Below are 19,106 nucleotides of genomic sequence, written 5' to 3'. Positions count from 1 at the left end.
TGGATCAGAGTGTCTACAGCACACAATCAGCCATACACCACTTCACCTGCATATACACATACAATTCTACAGTGGAGTTCCTAAATATCATAGTTACCACAGGAGTTTATCAGAATCCAATTCAGAACAGGCTGTTTTTTGTTGTTGTTGCTACTGCTGAACAGCTGGGAGCAAGAATCCCTTGCTGATCTACTGCAAGTCATCCAGGGAGCCACCACCAGTAGATTCCTTCTACCTACTCCTGTCATTTCGATGAATTCTGCTTCTTATGACTTGGTATGTGGCATGTACAGATACATGGGAACAAAAACTGAAGACACCCATTTAAAAAACTCCCTTTATTGTAAATGGAAGAAATACAAAGGCACTGAATAGGCAATCATTGAAAACACACTTTTTGGTGTGTAGATTCAATATGATAACAACAAAAGCCTGCTTTTTGGGGGGTAGAACTCATTCCACTTTCCAAGCAAACAAGGCAAAAACGATAGTTATTGAAGTCCCATACAGTACCAGTTTAAATCAGTCAGTATACACAGACAGCATTTCCATTGTTGGAAGACATTATACATTAGCAATATAAAACTGGTTTTCAAATATCATGCTATGGAGTGGGGGAGGAGGTAAAATATTCACCAGAGAAAGACCTAACACTGTCATGTTGTCCACTGCTGATTGAAAGATGAAAAGTACACCGTTCTTAAAAAGTAGCCTCACGATAAACAGTCCTCAGTCTAAGGTCATTAACCTCCAAGGGAGAGTCTACATGCCCTATATTATATTCATTAGTTCCTAGTTCCATTAGTGTCTGAAAGGAACAGACATTTCCCCTAATCTATATCCCAGCGTAGGTCACCCATATTACTATGAAGCCACTGCTCTGGGTGTAGTGTGATGCCCCATCTACAGAAGGGAAATAAGAGAGTCTTCCTCAGAAGGAAAGGGACAGTTAAGCTCTTGGGTAAGTTATCAGAGTCCTTGAAACTCTAGCCAAGTGCTATTTGGACCAATTTTCAGTTTGTTTGTGTTTGTGGTTGTTGTTTTTTAATCTTCAGGAACAATACGCGTTCCCACATCAGTAAAATCTTCAAATACAAGTGAAGAGCAAATCTGGAGATTCTCTGTCAGGCAATCGTATGCCACCTTGAAAGTAAACGTGTCCACATGGTATTGAATATATAGAACCAAATGAGAAATTGAGGATGTGGTTGATATGGTCTTTGCATGATACGGAATTATGTGGACATGCTGGCCCAATGTTTGCTTGCTATGGCTGAAAACCTACATGTTTCTTTGACGTACAGTGATTTGCTGTTTGTGTAAAATGGCTTTTGCCATCAACAGTGGGGTTGGAGAAAAGTTAAGAACAGTTGTGCTCCATTTACAGCAACTGGCGAAGCTCCCAAGAAGAAAACCCTGCTGCTATGTCATCTGTTTAAGGTATGTTATAAAGGCAAGTTAAAGATTGAGTAGAAGATATATTATCCTGCAGGTTAAATGACTGAATTAGGCTTTAATGTAGAAAGCAATGCACATTCCATCTGCCTCCACATGTGACGATTGTCTTACAAGTTACTTAAAAAAACCGGTAATGCATTTATCTTCAGAACTGATGCAGCGTTTTTAAAAAGCACAACCTTTAAAATCTACCATGATTGGAATGCTAGTGATAAAATGCAGCATTTAATACAAAATAGCAGTATCAAAGGAATATGGCATTTTTACAGAGGCTGCATCAGAACTTCAGAGACTTCCGTGATCATTACTTGAGGGAATGTAAGGGAAAAAAAGTAATTTAAAAAACATAGTGCCAGATTTTCCCAGTGGATTCCTTTAAGTGCTTTGGAAGAAAAGAAATGAACAGTTTATGGTGTAGATTAGCTCTCCTTTTGGCCTACGGGAAGATGAAGGACAAAATAAGCTATTTTGACTTGGGGAGATATAGGAAGCGTGTAATGGAGCTGAGAATAGTCTCTCAAGCATTCCGAATTGCAGTCACATTTATCTAGGGTGTTTCATCTTTCCAAGCCAGAACTACAAATCTGGGCACCCATTGACTTTTGATCATCATCTAAAAGCTTTTGGGTTCAAGTATTCCCTCTGCTAGTTCTTTAAGGTCACCATTAGCCATTTTTTTAAAAACTGCAGGAAGTGTGTATTTTATGAGCCTCAAAAGCCGTTCTGTATCCCATTAACTTTTTCCACAGTGCTAAGCTGGAGCAATAATGAAGCTAGCAACATACTACACATGATTTTAGTGGCGTTTAAAAAACTTGTAATTTAAAGCCACTTGAATAATCTAGATTTAAAATCACTGAAATGACTCTAACTATATGCATTCTGACTGCAATAAGAAAACCCTATCCTCCAGAAAGCTCATAATGTTGAAAGACGAACTCGGCAAGTACTATTTTAAGAACCAGAAGTGGCTTTTCCTGAACCAACAAACTCAGCAGGAATGAAAGAGTTCCCTATTCTTCTGGGCAAAATGCAAATGAAAACAGAAGTCTTCTTTCAATAACTTCTTTCATTCTGTAATTAAGACAATTCCACTTGGGTGGATTTCTTCTTTCATGAAAACCTGATTAATGTATTTGATCCTTCTTCCGATTCCTGAGCCCCTGGAAGTGTCCAGACTACAAAAGGTGACTCCATCCAAGGTGACTGTGGTGTGAAGTTGCCATTAAACACATCATCTACTGAAGCTGCAAGAAAGCACAAGAAGGAGAATTACAACACATCTAAGGAAATAGGCCACTGTAATCCTTTTGCCTACAAAACTGAGAAACTTTCTAATGCATATAACCTAGTAGGCAAAAAAATACCTTAGTCTGGTAATTCTGGAAGAGTCAAAACTTATTTTTACGCCTCGTCTGCACTCTGCCTTAAAAGCAGTATCGCACCACTTTCAACAGTCAGGACTTCTCCCAAAGGGTCAAAAATCATAGCTCTGTAGACCTGGAAGGGACCCCAAGGGTTGCCTAGATCAACCTCCTGAAATGCGGGAATCACAACTAAAGAATCCCTGACGGGTGGCCACCCAACCTCTCTTTAAAAGCCTCCACTGAAGGAGAGTCCACCGGCTTCTGAAGGAGTCTGTTCCACTGTTGGGCAGCTCTTACTGTCAGAAAGTTCTTCCTAATTTTTGGTTGGAATCTCCTTTATTGTAATTTGAATCAACTGGTTTGGGTCCTACCCTCTGGAGCAGCAGAAAACAAGCTTGCTCTATTTTCCATGTGACAGCCCTTTAGATATTTAAAGATGACTATCTTTTCACCTCTCAGTCTTCTCTTCTCCAGACTAAGCATACCCAATACCCGCAACCGTTCCTCATAAGGCTTGGTTTCCAGACCCTTTGTACTCTTGGTCGCCCTCCTCTGCACACACGTTCCAGGTGTCAATATCCTTCCTAAACTGTAGTGCCTAGAACTGGACACAGTACTCCAGGTGGCGTCTGACCAAGGCAGAATACAGCAGTACTATTACTTCCCTTGATGTGGACACTATTATCATGGAATCAGTTGTTTGTTAAGGGTGCTGAGAGTTGTGAGGTGATCCCTACTTCCCTCACACTTCCCAGAGTACCCCAGATTAGTATTTGGGACTCAAACCAAACCTCCATTTTAGTACTCAAGGTTTGGGTTTCTTCAAATCAAAGGATCCAGGAGCAGTTCAATCATTGTGACCTGTGAACAGTGCAGTGGTACCTCAGGTTACATACGCTTCAGGTTACAGACGCCACTAACCCAGAAATAGTGCTTCAGGTTAAGAACTTTGCTTCAGGATGAGAACAGAAATCATGCTCCGGTGGCGCAGCAGCAGCAGGCGGCCCCATTAGCTAAAGTGGTGCTTCAGGTTAAGTACAGTTTCAGGTTAAGAACGGATCTCCAGAACGAATTAAGTACTTAACCCGAGGTACCACTGTATGTGGAGATATAGATTTTAAAAATCTCACTTAAAAACATGACACCAACTTACCCCTGGATGTAACGCTAAACTTTCTGTCTGAAAAGCTGTTTGACCGCATGCTTGGTTCACTCATTTTATCCAGAAACTTTGTTATCATCTCTTTCTTCTGTGGATTGGTACTGGACAAATTCAGAACTTTCCCATTCACCGTAACTGTCCGTTTGCTGATCCCAAACCAATAAAAGAAGTCAAATAAGGCGTCGCATTTGAACTCGTAGGAAAAACTCAGGCTCTCTTTATTGACCAAATGGGCTCCAGGAGGAAAAAATTTCTTTACAACATCTTGGAAATCAAACTGTACAAAGAAAAAGTAGGTATATTACCAAATTTTGTACCTCTTATACCTCTAGTTATGAAAGCCACTTATATAAAAGTTTTGGAATCAGGTTAAAATTAATCTTACCCCAAAAGCAAACAGTGGTGCAGCTAGGTCATTTTAGACCCTGGACTTAGTAGTCTAACTGGGAGAGCCCTTTAAACAACCATGTTTTATACTTTCTAATTGCTTCTACATTCCTGAAATGTTAGAGCAAAAACAAAGGAAGAGCCCTGGAGGGGGAAAACCTCTAAGCACGTGCAGCTTTGCATTTTAAACTTCTTTAAAAGCACAGCACCAGCCAAGGGGAACAAATGTGATATATAATATTCAGTGTCAATGTCCTTTGGAATTTTTTGTGTCAGAGGAGATTGCAAGATGGTTCAGCGAACACTGCCCTTTACCCGTCATAAAAAGCTACATTTGTACCAGTCACAGAGCAATCACACAGGTACAGACAGAAAGATAACAGCCATATGTTAGGCTAACTCACCTGAAGTTTGTAACTTTCTCCAATCACTGAAGATATTATATTGTTCATTCCATTCTCAATCTGTCTTCTCATCTTCGGGTGGCGGGTGTTCACAAGCAAAGCATATGTTTTTTCTAAGGATGGATTAGAAATTATTGTTATTTATTAAAGCCAGGCCTTACTATTGTATTTCAGATGTTGCTCTGAAACCTATACACAAAGTTTTGCTAGAGTTCTCTTCTCTTCTGTAGACTGCTGCTGCGCACCCACACACTACTAAGTTAGCAAACGTGTGAGCATGGCACACATCTTAATATGTAAAGGGAGTATTTTCTGAATCTGTGAATTTGCTTTAGGGAGGCACTGTTCTGGATCACACAGTATGTATTATACACCATCTAACATGTGTGTCGTTTTCTCACGTTACTAAGTGCATCAAACATACGTCTTGTTTGCCTGCTAATCTTGTAAGATGCAAAGCAATCCTTTGATAGTTACATTTGAGTGGATGTATAACCGCTGCTGCTGTTATAGATCCCATAGTCTCTTATCGTTAATTAAAAGAGTACTGCACATGGACCTCCAGTGGCTGTATACAGGAATTAAGCCACTTGAAATTACACCTTCCAGAAGGTCTCTGCTCACAGGAGAGCCTAGTTCAACACCATTTTGAGCTGTTCCCCATAGTCTCTAAATTTATTTTGGTTCGCTGCAAAAATCTGAGTTCCTATTCCTCTTTTAAAACGTTTTATTGCCATTTGAGGTTAAACTGCCTTATGTTTTAGGGAGCAGAGATATAAGTATTAAATTCAGATTCCATAGATCTGAAGAGAACACTGCTAAACTTGCCATGATTAAATACTAGACTGGAAGCAAAACCAGTGGACTGCTTATGTCCTTTAAATCACATTTATGCATTTGACAGGCTTTGTGAACCTCAACTTTCTCTTTAAAGAAAAGACGTCTGGTCCAGCCTATTTAAGTGAAAGTTGAGATTCTCAAAACCCATGAAATGTACAAGAGTAGTCCTCTGATTATGCTTTGTTCCAATCTGATTTATTAATCATGACTTATTTAGCAGTATCTTCTGGGAATCTATGTCGCTGGTTTTCAGAGATTAAAGGCCAGCCCCAGCCACCTTCCTTATCCTAAGATAGCCACTCTGAAGCCACATCCTTGCTGGCACAACAAGCTCAGCCCATGATCTATTTAATTTTGGTACTCTTTAAACATTTTAACCGGCAAAAAGCCCCAGATCCAGCTTTATGTGCTTTTAAGGTATTTCAGTAAGTTTTGCAGCTCTTGTAGTCCACAGAGAGGTGGACCCAATTGTGATCAAGTTTTCAAATTAATCAGAGTACTCATCCATGGAAGGTCCAGCAGAAACATCCTTATCCAACCAAATAGCAATTTGGGAAACCACCAGCGACCAAAACCGGTTCTGCCACTGTGCAAGCATAACTGTGCCACAGCAGGAGGCATGTTTCACTGATATAAAACCAAACAATATTTTTACATGCTTAAGACTACGTTATAAATCAAAGTTGCCAATCTTACAGGGATGTCGCAGCGCAGTGACAGCTTCATTTTTAAAAAGGCATTGCTGAACTGAATTTAACCATACCAGATTCAAATTCAACCATGGCTCTTTACACAGAGTTTATGTAGATCCAAAATATGCCCTTTTTAAAAAAAGGTTCACTCATAGGTTTACCTTTCGAAGAATTATATTTTGTTCTGACGTTGAAGAAGAATACCAATGGGCGACCCAGTATAGTTTCTCTGTAGTTTTTATAGTCATAGTGGGTGTTGAGTTCTACGTATCTGTTGGGAGAAGAAAGCTGCATTAACGCAACTTAATTGAAAAGCAGGATACAGAAAATTCCAGTTAAGGTAAAGGATTAAATCAAACTTTGCAGGAAGCATAGAAATAAAATGAAACAAGTCACGATAAAATGTTTCTGTTATTCAGCCACCAAACATAGCTGCCAACTTTTCCCTTTTCTTGCGAGGGATCCTATTCAGAATAAAGGAATTTCCCTTTAAAAAAGGGAAATGGTGACAGCTATGCCACCAAAGACCATTTACGTAGACAGAGAGGTGAAAATGGAGCTGTACAGAAGGACCCCACCCCACAAACAAATGTAAAGTGACTGTGAAGTAGAACCACTCTTGGTTAGGAAACTATTATGTTTGAAGCGCCCAGTATACTTAATTAGGCAGGAATTACCACATCTCCTGTTTTGAAGGCTATCCTTTTCAACGCGACTGTTTGTTAAAGCAAAAACAGCATCATAAAAAGGAGAGGGTAGGACATGTGGTTAAGGATGTGTCACCTTTTCCCTTTACGAAGCCAGGCTTCTGGCGTTTTTAACCTTCCTCTTCAACCATGAGAGAGTTGAATTGGAACTTTACTTAGACCGCAGTTTTCAAACCACGTACTCTGGCGTAGGTCCAGTGAAGTAAAAGGAAGGATAAGTTAAAAAAAAACAAAACCCTTTAAAAAGCACAGGTTTAAACATCTCTGGAAATTGGATCTAGTGCCTACATGCCAGGACTAAGATGCTGGTTTCTGAAGCTATGAGAGTTGGCATCCATTAATCACACATCAGGGATTACCAACCCAGAACTTGAGGGCAACCACAGCCACCCTCTGGGGCCTCGTGCGTTACCCCTGGGCACCAGGGGCCCTGGATGCTGGTTTGCTGACACTTGTGTTTTTTTCTGAAACTGCATTATTGTTCTTAATAGGATTGGGGGTGGCAGACGCTTCGGTTGCCCGTGAGGGGTTTTTCTGAAGGAGGCTGTGGTTCAAACTTGTTCTGCATGTGTGATTGAGATGCATGCACTTGGGGAGAGGGAGAGAGCGATGTATCTGGTGTGTGTGCAAGTTTCAGAGAAAGAGGTATGTGTGGTTGCGTCTATGTGAAGTACAGTGGTGCCTCGCAAGACGAAATTAATTCGTTCCGCCAGTTTTTTCGCCTAGCGAATTTTTCGTCTTGCGAAGCACGAAATCCCATAGGAATGCATTGAAATTCAATTAATGCGTTCCTATGGTCAAAAAAAGTCCAAACAAAGCCAAATTTGGTACAAGAAGAGTTTATTAAGTGCTCTTTAAAGTCACACATACTGTAAAGAGCATTTCAAAAATTGAAGGAACAATAAATTAAGTTTCTAAACATGACAGAAAAACATTTAAAAATCAACAAAGCGTACAGTACATTTTCTAAGACTCTGGGGGACAACTCGAAGAAGGTTCCTCTTCCACTCTTTGCTTCTTGCTGAAGAACCCCCTCCTCAACTGTTTCCCCAGCAACCCACCACACAGAAATTCAAATCCAGATTTTTTTAAAAAAAACAGCAGAGTGGCCCAATGGTCACAGAAAATCATAAAAATGCAGGAAAAAAACCCACAAGCTTCCAGATTCTTGCAAACCCCTCCCCAACACCAAGTCCTTGAATTCCAAACACCCCAACCCATAATCCAAAACCCCCCAAAAAAGTTTTAAAAGTTTAAAATAAGTTTTGGAAAAGCTTCAAAAATACCAAAGTCTTCAAAAACCTCAAAAAAGGCTACCACACCGCGTTCTATGAGTTGCTCCTCGAAGTCAAGTTGCAACTGTATTAACGGTGTTAAGAAAAAGGAAACAAACTTGCAAGACGTTTTCGTTTTTCGTCTTGCAAAGCAAGCCCATAGGGAAATTCGTCTTGTGAAGCAGCTCAAAAACCGGAAAACCCTTTCGTCTAGCGAGTTTTTCGTCTTGCGAGGCGTTCGTCTTGCGGGGTACCACTGTATGTGTGTCTGAGGGTGTGTGACTGTGAACAAATTATATATATTTTTTCTGGTACTGGGGAATTGCCCCTGTTGTTAGACAAACAGTATTTGGGGTAGGGAGCAGGAGAAAACCAATATTGTGTGATTTCCACAGTCAGGACCAGCACATAACAACTGACTTCCTACAGCAAGCGTGAGGTTGTCCAGGATGCAGGGAGCTGCAATGACTGTCCTCTCTCTAATGTAGTGCTATGCCACAGCCCCATGGCAGCCATGTTACGTTTTACCATGCTCCCCACTGCAGCCATTTCGTGTTATATACCAGAAGCTCCACGACAGCCATTTTGTGACAGGTACCCAAAGCACTTCCTCAGAATTTGAAACTGATGCAAAAAGGTTTGCAACTCGTGCATGAAGCAGATACTAAGTCTCTTTCATGGTTTTAAACTTTAAAAACAAACAAATTCTTTTAGGTTACAGACATCAAAAGAGGTTTGATTGATCGATTGCTCTGTTTGTGCACCAAGTTGAAGTTTGATGAGCCTGACCAAACTAGCTTAACCAGGGTTATTTGGTTAGAAGGGATCATTTTCTTTCTTTCTTTCTTTCTTTCTTTCTTTCTTTCTTTCTTAAGAGATAAACACATTTAAGCCTCTTGCATTCCACTGTGCTCACAGGGCAGGGAGCAGCTGAATGCAAGGACATGTTAGCTTTAGCTAGAATCCTTAGTGATCAGTCTGCACATTATTAAGCACAAACCATGGAAGCCCCATATGGGAAAATGCATTAGCCCCACAGAAGTAAAGCAGATCTATTTAAAATTCCAATACCCTGGGGCTCAGCTTTATTTCAGCCAAACGCTTAAGCCTGCTTGGATAGATCCATGTGGGCGCCTTCTATGGAAACTGTGGTTTAGAGTCATTTTATTATTTAATAAGTCCCCAAACAGGAATAAAGATAGTGTAGACTTTTTTTGGGGGGGGGGAGTGAGAGAGAGTGAGAGAGAGAGTGAGAGAGAGAGTGAGAGAGAGAGAGAGAGAGAGGTGAGAGGCAGAGGGAGAGATGGTAACAAAAACAAAAAGCAACCTTTTTCTGCTTTGTATTACTAGATCAGTTAAATACGGAATACAGTACACCATTACTGCTGCTTCTGTAAACACATCATCACATTTGTTAAGGCAAAGTGGTTTGTTTTTTCCCAGGCAGGCCAATTTTACTCAATTTCACACCATATAAACCACTAATCCTGCATGGGTTCAGCTATTTGGAGGAATCTATTCCTCTTAATGGCTCGCCATACAATATAGACACATCTCCCTAGCTACAGTTTAAAACTAAAATTGTTAATGCATTGGAAGTTCAGAGACGGTACAACAGAACAAGCCAGATTAATTTCCCCACTTCAGCTTATAATGTGGTTGTTGGACTGTGTAAGGTGGTAATGCAGGATACCAGTCAGACACAGGAAAAGTTGGATGGGTGGTACAGTAAGGAAATACACATGCTCCCATGAGTCAGTGTTCTGGCTGAACCACAGTCATGCTGTTTATCCCCCTGAATGTGATTAATTTGAAATGTGCTGGATACAAGTTAGTCTGTGCAAAAATTGTACTCCATTTCTTAAATGCCAATTGCAAGGCACTGGAAAAGACGCAAGTCATTACGTTCTTTTGAAAACATCATCTACCAAGACAAATGGGCCTAATTTTCCACCGCTGAAAATCAGCATAGCTGGTAACCAAGCAGATGTTTCTAACCACCATTTTATTTTAATTTATACTCGTCTTCGAAAATATTTGCCCATATAATATACATATACCAGAATATTAAATCTTTCAGAGTTGGTAAAAAGGTAAAGGTAAAGAACCCCTGACAGTTAAGTCCAGTCGCAAACGACTCTGGGGTTGCGGCGCTCATCTCGCTTTACTGGCCGAGGGAGCAGACATTTGTCTGCAGTTTTCCAGGTCATGTGGCCAGCATGACTAAGCCGCTTCTGGCGAACCCAGAGCAGCACACGGAAACACCGTTTACCTTTCCACCACAGTGGTACCTATTTATCTACTTGCACTTACTGATGTGCTTTCGAACTGCTAGGTTGGCAGGAGCTGGGACTGAGCAACGGGAGCTCACCCTGTCACAGGGATTCGAACCGCCGACCTTCTGATCGGCAAGCCCTAGGCTCAGTGGCTTAGACCACAGCACCACTCGGTCCCTTTCAGAGTTGGTAGCTCATGTCTAGTTGGATTTTGTAAAGAACTTATAGCAAATTCTGTCATAAAATGCATATTTATAAAGTGTCGCTTTTCATACCCACACCATCCCTTGAACTTTGAATTTATTGTTATTCACGCTTTTATTTTATGCTGTTTTTGTTGTATCACAATTAAATGTTTTAAATTTGTTGTTAGCTGCCTTGAGCCCAGTTTTCTGAATCGAGAAGGGCGGGGTATAAATAAAAAAATATTATTATTACTCTGATTGTTTTATATATATATTTAAAGGATTTTGACAGATTGGCCCTCCTCCACACCTAATTATTCTCCCCCTCTTCCCAGTGCACCAATGCAAGTATTTAAATTGGTGAAAAGGCAGGAGGGGCATTACTGTATATCACCCATGTAGACCAGTGGAAAATCCTGGCGGTACAAATATCAATGAGCTGTGGGACACACAGCAGTTATAGCCACTCAGAAAAAGGATAAATGGCTGCTTTTAGGTGTCAGTATACACATTCCTGACATCGTCCAGAAATGGCTAGAAAGATTAAATTTGGGGCACCTCTGGACAGGGGACTCAAGAGCATATTGCAGCTTTAAGCTTGGCACGATTAAAGTGCTTTGTTGTCCTAGTGGAACAAAACCACTTAATTTTTAAAAAGGGAACTTTGTGTGGTTTGGAAAGTTGAAATCCACTAAGAATTGTGGGATGAACAAATTGTCAATGGAAAGACCTGCAAACACTCCACAAGCAAGTTGGAATGAATGCTCAATGAAGTCTGGACGATAAAGACTAAAAGCTTTGAGTATGAATGCCAACAAACATGTCATCTGGAAAAGCCCTTGGGTTTTTTTTAGTACTGAGCTGGGGGCAGGTGGGGGGGGGGGAGGAGAAGGAATTGTCCCATACTGGTACTTGCCTCCTCCCCTGTAAAAGGGATTTAGGGCATTCAAACTGGATAGCAATCCCTACAGAAAGCTTTGGGATTCCTAAACATGGAATGAATAACCAAATTTGGGGTAATAAAGAAATGCATAACTATTTCACCTTTAGATTCTAAACACTGGAAAACTGTCATTTAAACTCACTGCCACAAATTCAAAGAGTGTTAGCCAGGCCTAGCAACCATCAGTTTTAAATAACCGCTCAGATTCGTTTTCTCAATAATGTAATGTTAACTGAGCCAGACCCTCTAGAGACATTCCAAATAGTGTCTCACACCCAGCCAGTCTTTTTCTGTTCTTGTATACAGTAACACTGCAGAGTGCCCAAGTGTTCAGATCACAAGGCAAAAGTTGCATCTGCAGCTGAAGATTCCCAAAGGCTATGACGCATTCTTTTCTCTGCCGTCTGGATTTTCAGCAAGAACGGCTTCACAGAGGAAGAGTTTCATCCCCATAACACTGGTTTTAGAGAGGCCAAATCTTTGCATTGTAGGCCTGACAAAACAAAAGAACCAAACAGGATTTCAACTTGTTCTTTTAAACAAACAACCAGAGTAAATAAGAATAAAAGGATAAGCTGCCACACCCTGTAGTTTTCATTGAACGAGAACAAGTCTAAATAACAAAGAGGTTACACATAAGAGAAGGTAGTTGCCCCACAATAAGGAAATAATTTTATTTTTTTTAAGCCTCTAATTGAGGAAAGCAACAATATGAAAAAATTAAGAACTTAGCCTATGTGGCAGCATGCCCACCACTGCAAGCCCTTGAGGAAGGGGCTGTAGTTATTTGGTAGAACAGGGGCTTCATAAGCAGAAAGGCCACAGGGTTTAATCCCTTTCAGACATCAATCTGAAACACTGGGAACTGCTGCCAGTCAGTGTATGCAATACTGAGCAAGATGGTCTGACTCTGTATAGGGCAGCTTCTGCTGTTCATATGCCTATTTCTCCAGGCTGCAAGGCCCTCTCCATCTGCTTGGATGGGCTCATAGAATTGTAGAGTTGGAAGGAAGTCTGATATGGAGTCTCCCATTTCAGAGTTGCTTCCCTGAAATGATCAATTGTACAGCAGAGTTGGAAGGGAACCCGACAATCACTCACTGCAATGCAGGAATATGCAGCGGTCCCAAACGGGGATCGAACCTGCAACCTTGGCGTTATCAGCATCACACTCTAACCAACTGAGCTACCGTCACAGAAGGAAAAAGCTGGTCCCTGAAATGTCCCATGTTTTTCCTCTTGCCTCCTCATTCCCTTTCTCCTCATGTGTCATGTCTCTTAGACATGAGGCTTCCTTTGATGACAGCTTGGAAACTATAACTAGGGCAGAATTCAGCAGACAGATTATGAACTGGGACTAGAAAGTCTGAGCACATGACATCAATCCTGGCCCAACAACACTGGCTACTGACTAGTTTCCAGACTCAGTTCAAAGCGCTGGTTTCGACCTATAAAGTCTTATGTGGCTCATGATACCTCAAGGACCATCTCTCCCCATATGAACCAACCCAGACCTCGTGGTCTTCATCAGAGGCCTTCCTCCATGTACCTCACCTGAGGGTGACCAAACAAGAAAGGGCCTTTTCTGTAGGGTGCATTCCCTGCCCCCCCCCCATATGCAAATGGCTCTTCCCAGGGAAATCTGCCTGGTGGCATCATTATATCTTTTTTTTTAGGTGCCAGACTACAACCTTTCCGCCCGCTCAGGCCTTGGTAACTAGGCTTCCATGGTGATGACCAGCTAGATGCTGCCAATAAGTTCAGAAACAAGGCATGAAAGATATTACTATTACTGTGGGGTTGGCCTTCTGAACCCTGCTGTCAAGTTAGCACTGGAAAATCCCGAAGCAGTAGGGGGCAGAGAAGCATGCAGACTGAGATCTGCAAGACCTCTGGTGGTCTGTAGTGGCTCAGCAAGTGTTTTTGACTCAGCAGAAACAGCTGAAACAACAAAGGGGGGGGGGGAAGGATCCTCTACAATAACTGGCCTTGTGCTAATCCCTGCTCTGTCTGCTTTGGCGTTTTCAGATCAAGGGAAGAAATCCCTGGGCTCAACATGTACTCAGAGGCATCCTGTTCCTTAGATTTTCTTTTTAATGTTCAGCAGAAACCAAGTTAAAAAGGAAAAACTGAAAGGGAGTGAAGCACTGTAGCCTTGGAGGGGTTGTGGGTGGCTGAAGGGATCTCTAGGTCCTGGGAGACAGCCGATGATAGTATCAGACCTTGGTCTCTCCCGAAAACTCAGGAGAAATGCCCCTTTCCCTCAGTTCTAAGGCCACATTCGCACCCACCTACATTTAAACCACTATGATACCACTTTAAATGGTCATGGCTCCCCATAAATAATTATGGGCCCTGTTGCTAAGAGTTGTTAGAAGACCCCTACTAAAGTCCCCTCCCTGAGTTCCCTGCAAAGAGGAATTGATTGATAAATTACTCTGAGAATCCTGGCTGTGCAAGAGGAACATGGGTCTCCTAACAACTCTCAGCACCTTTAACAAACTACAGCTCCCAGGATTCTTTGTGGGAAAGCCATAACTGCTTAAAGTGGTAGCAAAATGCACATATGTATGGGGTGAATGGGGCCTAAGTTTATGTCCTCCTGAAATTTCCCATTTGGTTCCGGTTGGTGAACCTTGAGAGTTCTAGTATGAAAAACCAAGCCTGATGTCTTTTCTAATGCACCCCACAGTGGAAAAGTGGTGGTGCCCAGTTAACCACTAATGGACCCTTCAGATCCCCAAAGCCTGAAGTCCCTTGCATACTCTTTTCCAAGACACTGCCTGGCATTCACGCTTATCCAATACCTTCTCAATACTTCCTTTTTTACGAATTGACCTGCCGATCTTTGTATGATGACACACCTTTAGTAATTACCATTATCAGTCTTCATCTGCTCATGCTGGGAGCAGGAAAAGGAAAGGCATATTCCTCATGCTCAGATGCACTCATTTATTAACATTTCACATGTTCCAGAGCTAAGCCATAGATCTGAAAAATTTCCATCCGGAGAAAAGAGAGCAAAGGAGCTTCAAATACCCAGTTAGGTGACAATAAGAACAAGATGGAAAATGAAGTTGGTACAGGAGTAAGCTACTACTGTTGTTTGAAAGAGCAGGTAGTAAAAGATGGCTATCTATATAAAACCCTCTAAGCAGTTTCCATAACCCCTGGGCTATGGCTTAATGGGGAATGGCCCTCCCAGCTAAGTGATAAGAGTAACTGCTTTGCATGCAGAAGACCCCTGCCTGAAACCCTGGGGAGCAGCTGCCAGTCAGTGTCAACAACATGGAGCTAGATGGACAAATGCTCTTGACTTGGTATAAGGCAGCTTCCTAGGAACCCACACCTATTTCATCTCCTTCCAGCCCATTTTCACAACAAACCAACCAGGTCCGCACAAACACCCCCAAAGACAACATACTGTACTGCTATAGTTTCATACCACCCGCTATAAATCCAGAGCTTTTATACTTTTCATCTAGGTTCCGGCAACCTTACAAAGTACCAATCCTGCTTCTGGTCTAAGAAGGTCTATAGGGGTTTGGACCTGCAAATAAGTCTCTCTTTACTCTCGCTCCCTCCCCGCAAGGGCTCCAGTGCCTTTGCTAGCCCGCATGGCATGTAACAATTCAACAGGTGTAGTTTCCCAGCTAGCAGGGCGGAGGATCTGCTAGACTCGCTGGAGGCATCACACCCACTGCCCCAAAATGATGCTAGGAGAAGAAACTGGGTGCCTCCCCCCCCCCAACAGGGAATGAGAAGGAGGTGAAATTCTACCTCTTGAAGTAGTCGGTGAGCTTGCAATGGTACTGCCCGTCCACGTGGACGGAGCCGTCGCTGATCACCGTGAAGCCGCCTCCCAGCCGCCGGCTCGGCGGGCTCCGCACGGTCAAGGCGCCCCCCGACAGCTGGAAGGACTCCGGCTGCAGCAGCGCCAGCTGTTGCAGAGGCAGCACAGCCATCTCGCAGTTGCACGTCCGCAGGCTCTGCAGCTCCCCCGACGAGACCGAGGTCAAGCTGGGCCGGACCGAGTTGCACGAGTCGGACCCGCTCCAGACGGCCATGGCGGCTGAGGGGCAGCAAACGGAGGGGCGAGAGCAGCAGCAGCAGCAGCGACGGGCTGTGCAATGCACTGCTAGCAAGCGGCGTCCGCGCGGGCGAGAAAAGCGCTTCGGCGCAGCTCCGCCTCCGAGCCGCCGGGGAGCGAAAGGGAGGCGGAGCAAAGGGCCGACGGCAGCGGTTGACGCCTCCTTGCTTCAGGAGGGGGCAAAATCTGCAGAGGTTAGGCGGCCTTGGCCTGCAAACTTGGCCTACCAAAGCAGCGGTGAGCAATCGGCTGTCCGCTTTCTCCGCCCTCTCCGTCTCTTTCCCCGTCGGCGAGTCACGGACTCCAATGTGGCCCTTGGAAGCCGGCAGCGGCGCGCTTCTTATGGGGGTGTTATTATTGCCTGCAGCAGCACAACTGGAGGCCTTCCTCTGCCCCACTCCCCAGCTGCAATAAAACATGTCTCTTCTTTGTGGGTCTCTGCAGCCACAGGCGTGGTTGGCGCACTCCTCCATTGCCTCTTAACCAAGCTGTAGCTTGGGGGCCCCCAAAAAATTTGAAGGAAAAAAACCCAGGATGTACATTTCCAAAATATAAGATAAAAAAACAAATAAAATAAAACAAACATAAAGCAACAGTGGCAAATGGCTTTAGATACCTGTTAGGTCCATAAATTACCATATAGCATATATTCAACAAAAAACAGCAACAATTTGTTGTTGACAAAGGACAGCTGGACATATAAAGGGCCACATTACCTTCAGTAGCTTAGGGCCTCATCAAACCTAAATCCAGCCCTGCTCCTAAGACAGACGGGTGCCAAATATATTTATTTATACCCCGCCCCTTTTCCCCTAACAGGACTCAAGGCAGCTTGCGGATTAAAAGAACTGCTAGAAACATAGAAAAAACAATTAAACAGTGGTAGAACTAAAACCATATGCATGCACAACATCTGTTAAAACCACACAAGAATTACAGTAAAAACAGCACAGCGCCTTTCATTAAAAGCAGTTGGTTCCCAAAAGCCTGTTAGAGCAGGAAAGTTGTTACCTGCTGGTTTCTTCTGGGTTAAAGTAGGTTGCATGACTGCACCATGCGCTGCGTGCAGTCTTGTGCTGCACGTGAGTTTACTCACGCATGCATGTGTGCCAGATGACATTGACATGTGCATTATAGTATAGCCCATACATGCCTACTCAGAATGGAGGCACATTGCATTCCTGGGTGAGTGAAGAGGACCTCAGCCTTCAAGAGTGCAACACCAAGGGTTCACATGTGTGAACCAGGTCACCACCATTAATGGGAAGGGCCATAGCTCAGTGGTATAGATTTTGCACACAGAAGGTCCCTAGTTCATTCACCGGCATCTCTAGGTAGGGCTGGGAAAGGACCGTAAACAGCACTGTACTGAGCTAGATGGACCAAAGGTCTGACTGTAAGGCAGATGCCTATGTTCCTGTGTGATCATCTCAAATTCTTTCCCATCTGCCTTTGCTCATCTCTCAGCAAGCTTGGTGGAATCTTTTGCAAACTGGCAACTGAGATCCACAGACTGTATTAATTATCCGGGAGTGACAATACTTTGGAGCTACAACTCAATCGCTGGATTCGATGGAGATGCACTGGCATAATTGGCCCAAGGTTTTAATAATATACAGTGTGCTTTTTCCTGGGAGAAAGCCCCATTTAATTCAGTGGGGCTTGCTTCTAAATAAATGGGCCTAGAAAGCAGTAATCCTGTGCAATTCAGTGGTGCCCCGCAAGACGAATGCCTCGCAAGACGAAAAACTCGCTAGACGAAAGGGTTTTGCGGTTTTTGAGCTGCTTCGCAAGACAAATTTCCCTATGGGCTTGCTTCGCAAGACGAAAACGTCTTGCGTTTTTTGCAAGTTTGTTTCCTTTTTCTTAACACCGTTAATACAGTTGCGACTTGACTTCGAGGAGCAACTCATAGAACACGGTGTGGTAGCCTTTTTTGAGGTTTTTGGCGATTTTTGAAGCTTTTCCAAAACTTTTCCGACACTGTGCTTCGCAAGACAAAAAATTCGCTAGGCAAAAAAACTCGCAGAACGAATTAATTTCGTCTTGCAAGGCACCACTGTACTTAACTTGCAAGTTGGTAGTGAGTCAACGGGACTTAATGTCTAAATCACCATGCATTGAATGAGGTTGGAAGACAAGTTGTTTAGAGAGATTTGGCTGACATAGCTTGTCCTGCAAAGGTGAAATAAGTTACACCCTGTTGCAGTTTCTTCTAGGTGCATGCACGACACAAATCTGCACAAACTTTGATTATGCTGATCTACAAGTCCCTTTTCACCAGTCAATACTATCCACCCATGATATCCAGCAACCAGAGATCAATACAACCAAAGCCACAACTGGAAGGCAGGGAAATGCCCCATGCGCAAATCAAATAACTCCAGAAAGCTGGCCAAGCCACCACTTTGGGTTTGTCAAAAAAGAGGAAATGCCTCACCCAAAAGAGGACACAGATTTATTTACAGTCTGCACATGCTACTTTTTATGCATAGAAGTTTGTTTGGAAATATTTGCAACAACATTAATAAAAATATGATTACCGGTAATTGCCCCGTAGGTGGAAAGTTAACCAGGTGCCTGCTTCCGTTGCTGTTCAGGTGCTAACAATTGATGGGAAATTCAAGTCCCTTGGTGCTGCTATTGCTATGTTTAGGTTCTTCATTTTAAAAGTGGACTGAGACTGGACAGCAGCTCTTTCAAAGAGAGGACACCTTCAAACAGAGTTCTGTCCTCTGTAAAGTAGGGCACATTGGCACCCTAATTATATTAAGCACACAGAAGATATTCAAAAAAAAAAAATCTGTCTATTAGCTGGGAATGTACAACTTAAGCTTGATAGATGTAAACATGTTTTCTTTAAAAAGTCTAAGAGTTTATAGCAGAACAGCCATCACTCTTTCTGAGTTCCAGACGGGACAAGCAACTTATGTCCTTATGTCTCACCTGGAAACTGCCCAGAGATAGTTTGCAGCTGTAGCCTGATAGAATGGAAACTGCTAGGTGAAAGGGAGGATGAAGCCTGGTGGAGATGACTTCTCAGCAGAGTTGTTAGCTTGCCTTCTCCTGCTTCCCTTCTAACCCTCGCTGAACCCTGATGGAATAGCTGCTGCAAGATTTACTCTTTAACACTCTTCAGTATGTGTGTGTGTGTCCGTGTCCTTTTGCACCAGACCCACCTCCTATACTCTAAATTAAAATCTGCTTTTTAAAAAAGCTGCTTCTATTTTAGTGTATTCATCATACGTTGCATGCCACCCAGAAATCCACATTGCATATAAATGTTTTAATAAAAGCATTTTTTATGTATAAGAGTCTGAT

At 42.8% G+C, this 19,106-nt stretch overlaps 1 protein-coding gene across 1 annotated transcript; it reads right to left on the bottom strand.

The window, feature by feature from the left end:
* Window positions 1–323: 323 nt before the first annotated feature.
* On the bottom strand, window positions 324–15,852 carry MEDAG (mesenteric estrogen dependent adipogenesis). Its single transcript, XM_082221528.1, has 5 exons — window positions 15,476–15,852; window positions 6,472–6,581; window positions 4,779–4,891; window positions 3,979–4,264; window positions 324–2,705 (listed from the first exon to the last, which is right to left on the bottom strand). The coding sequence occupies exons 1-5, from the start codon at window positions 15,760–15,762 to the stop codon at window positions 2,572–2,574; spliced, it is 930 nt and encodes a 309-aa protein (XP_082077654.1). The 5' UTR covers window positions 15,763–15,852; the 3' UTR covers window positions 324–2,571.
* Between the last annotated feature and the right edge of the window lie 3,254 nt (window positions 15,853–19,106).

This window comes from Podarcis vaucheri (genome assembly GCF_965113315.1).
Source record: "Podarcis vaucheri genome assembly, chromosome: 4".
Classification (NCBI taxonomy): domain Eukaryota; kingdom Metazoa; phylum Chordata; class Lepidosauria; order Squamata; family Lacertidae; genus Podarcis; species Podarcis vaucheri.
The sequence above is the reverse complement of the archived record's forward strand: the minus strand, read 5'-3'. Positions and strand labels throughout refer to the sequence as shown.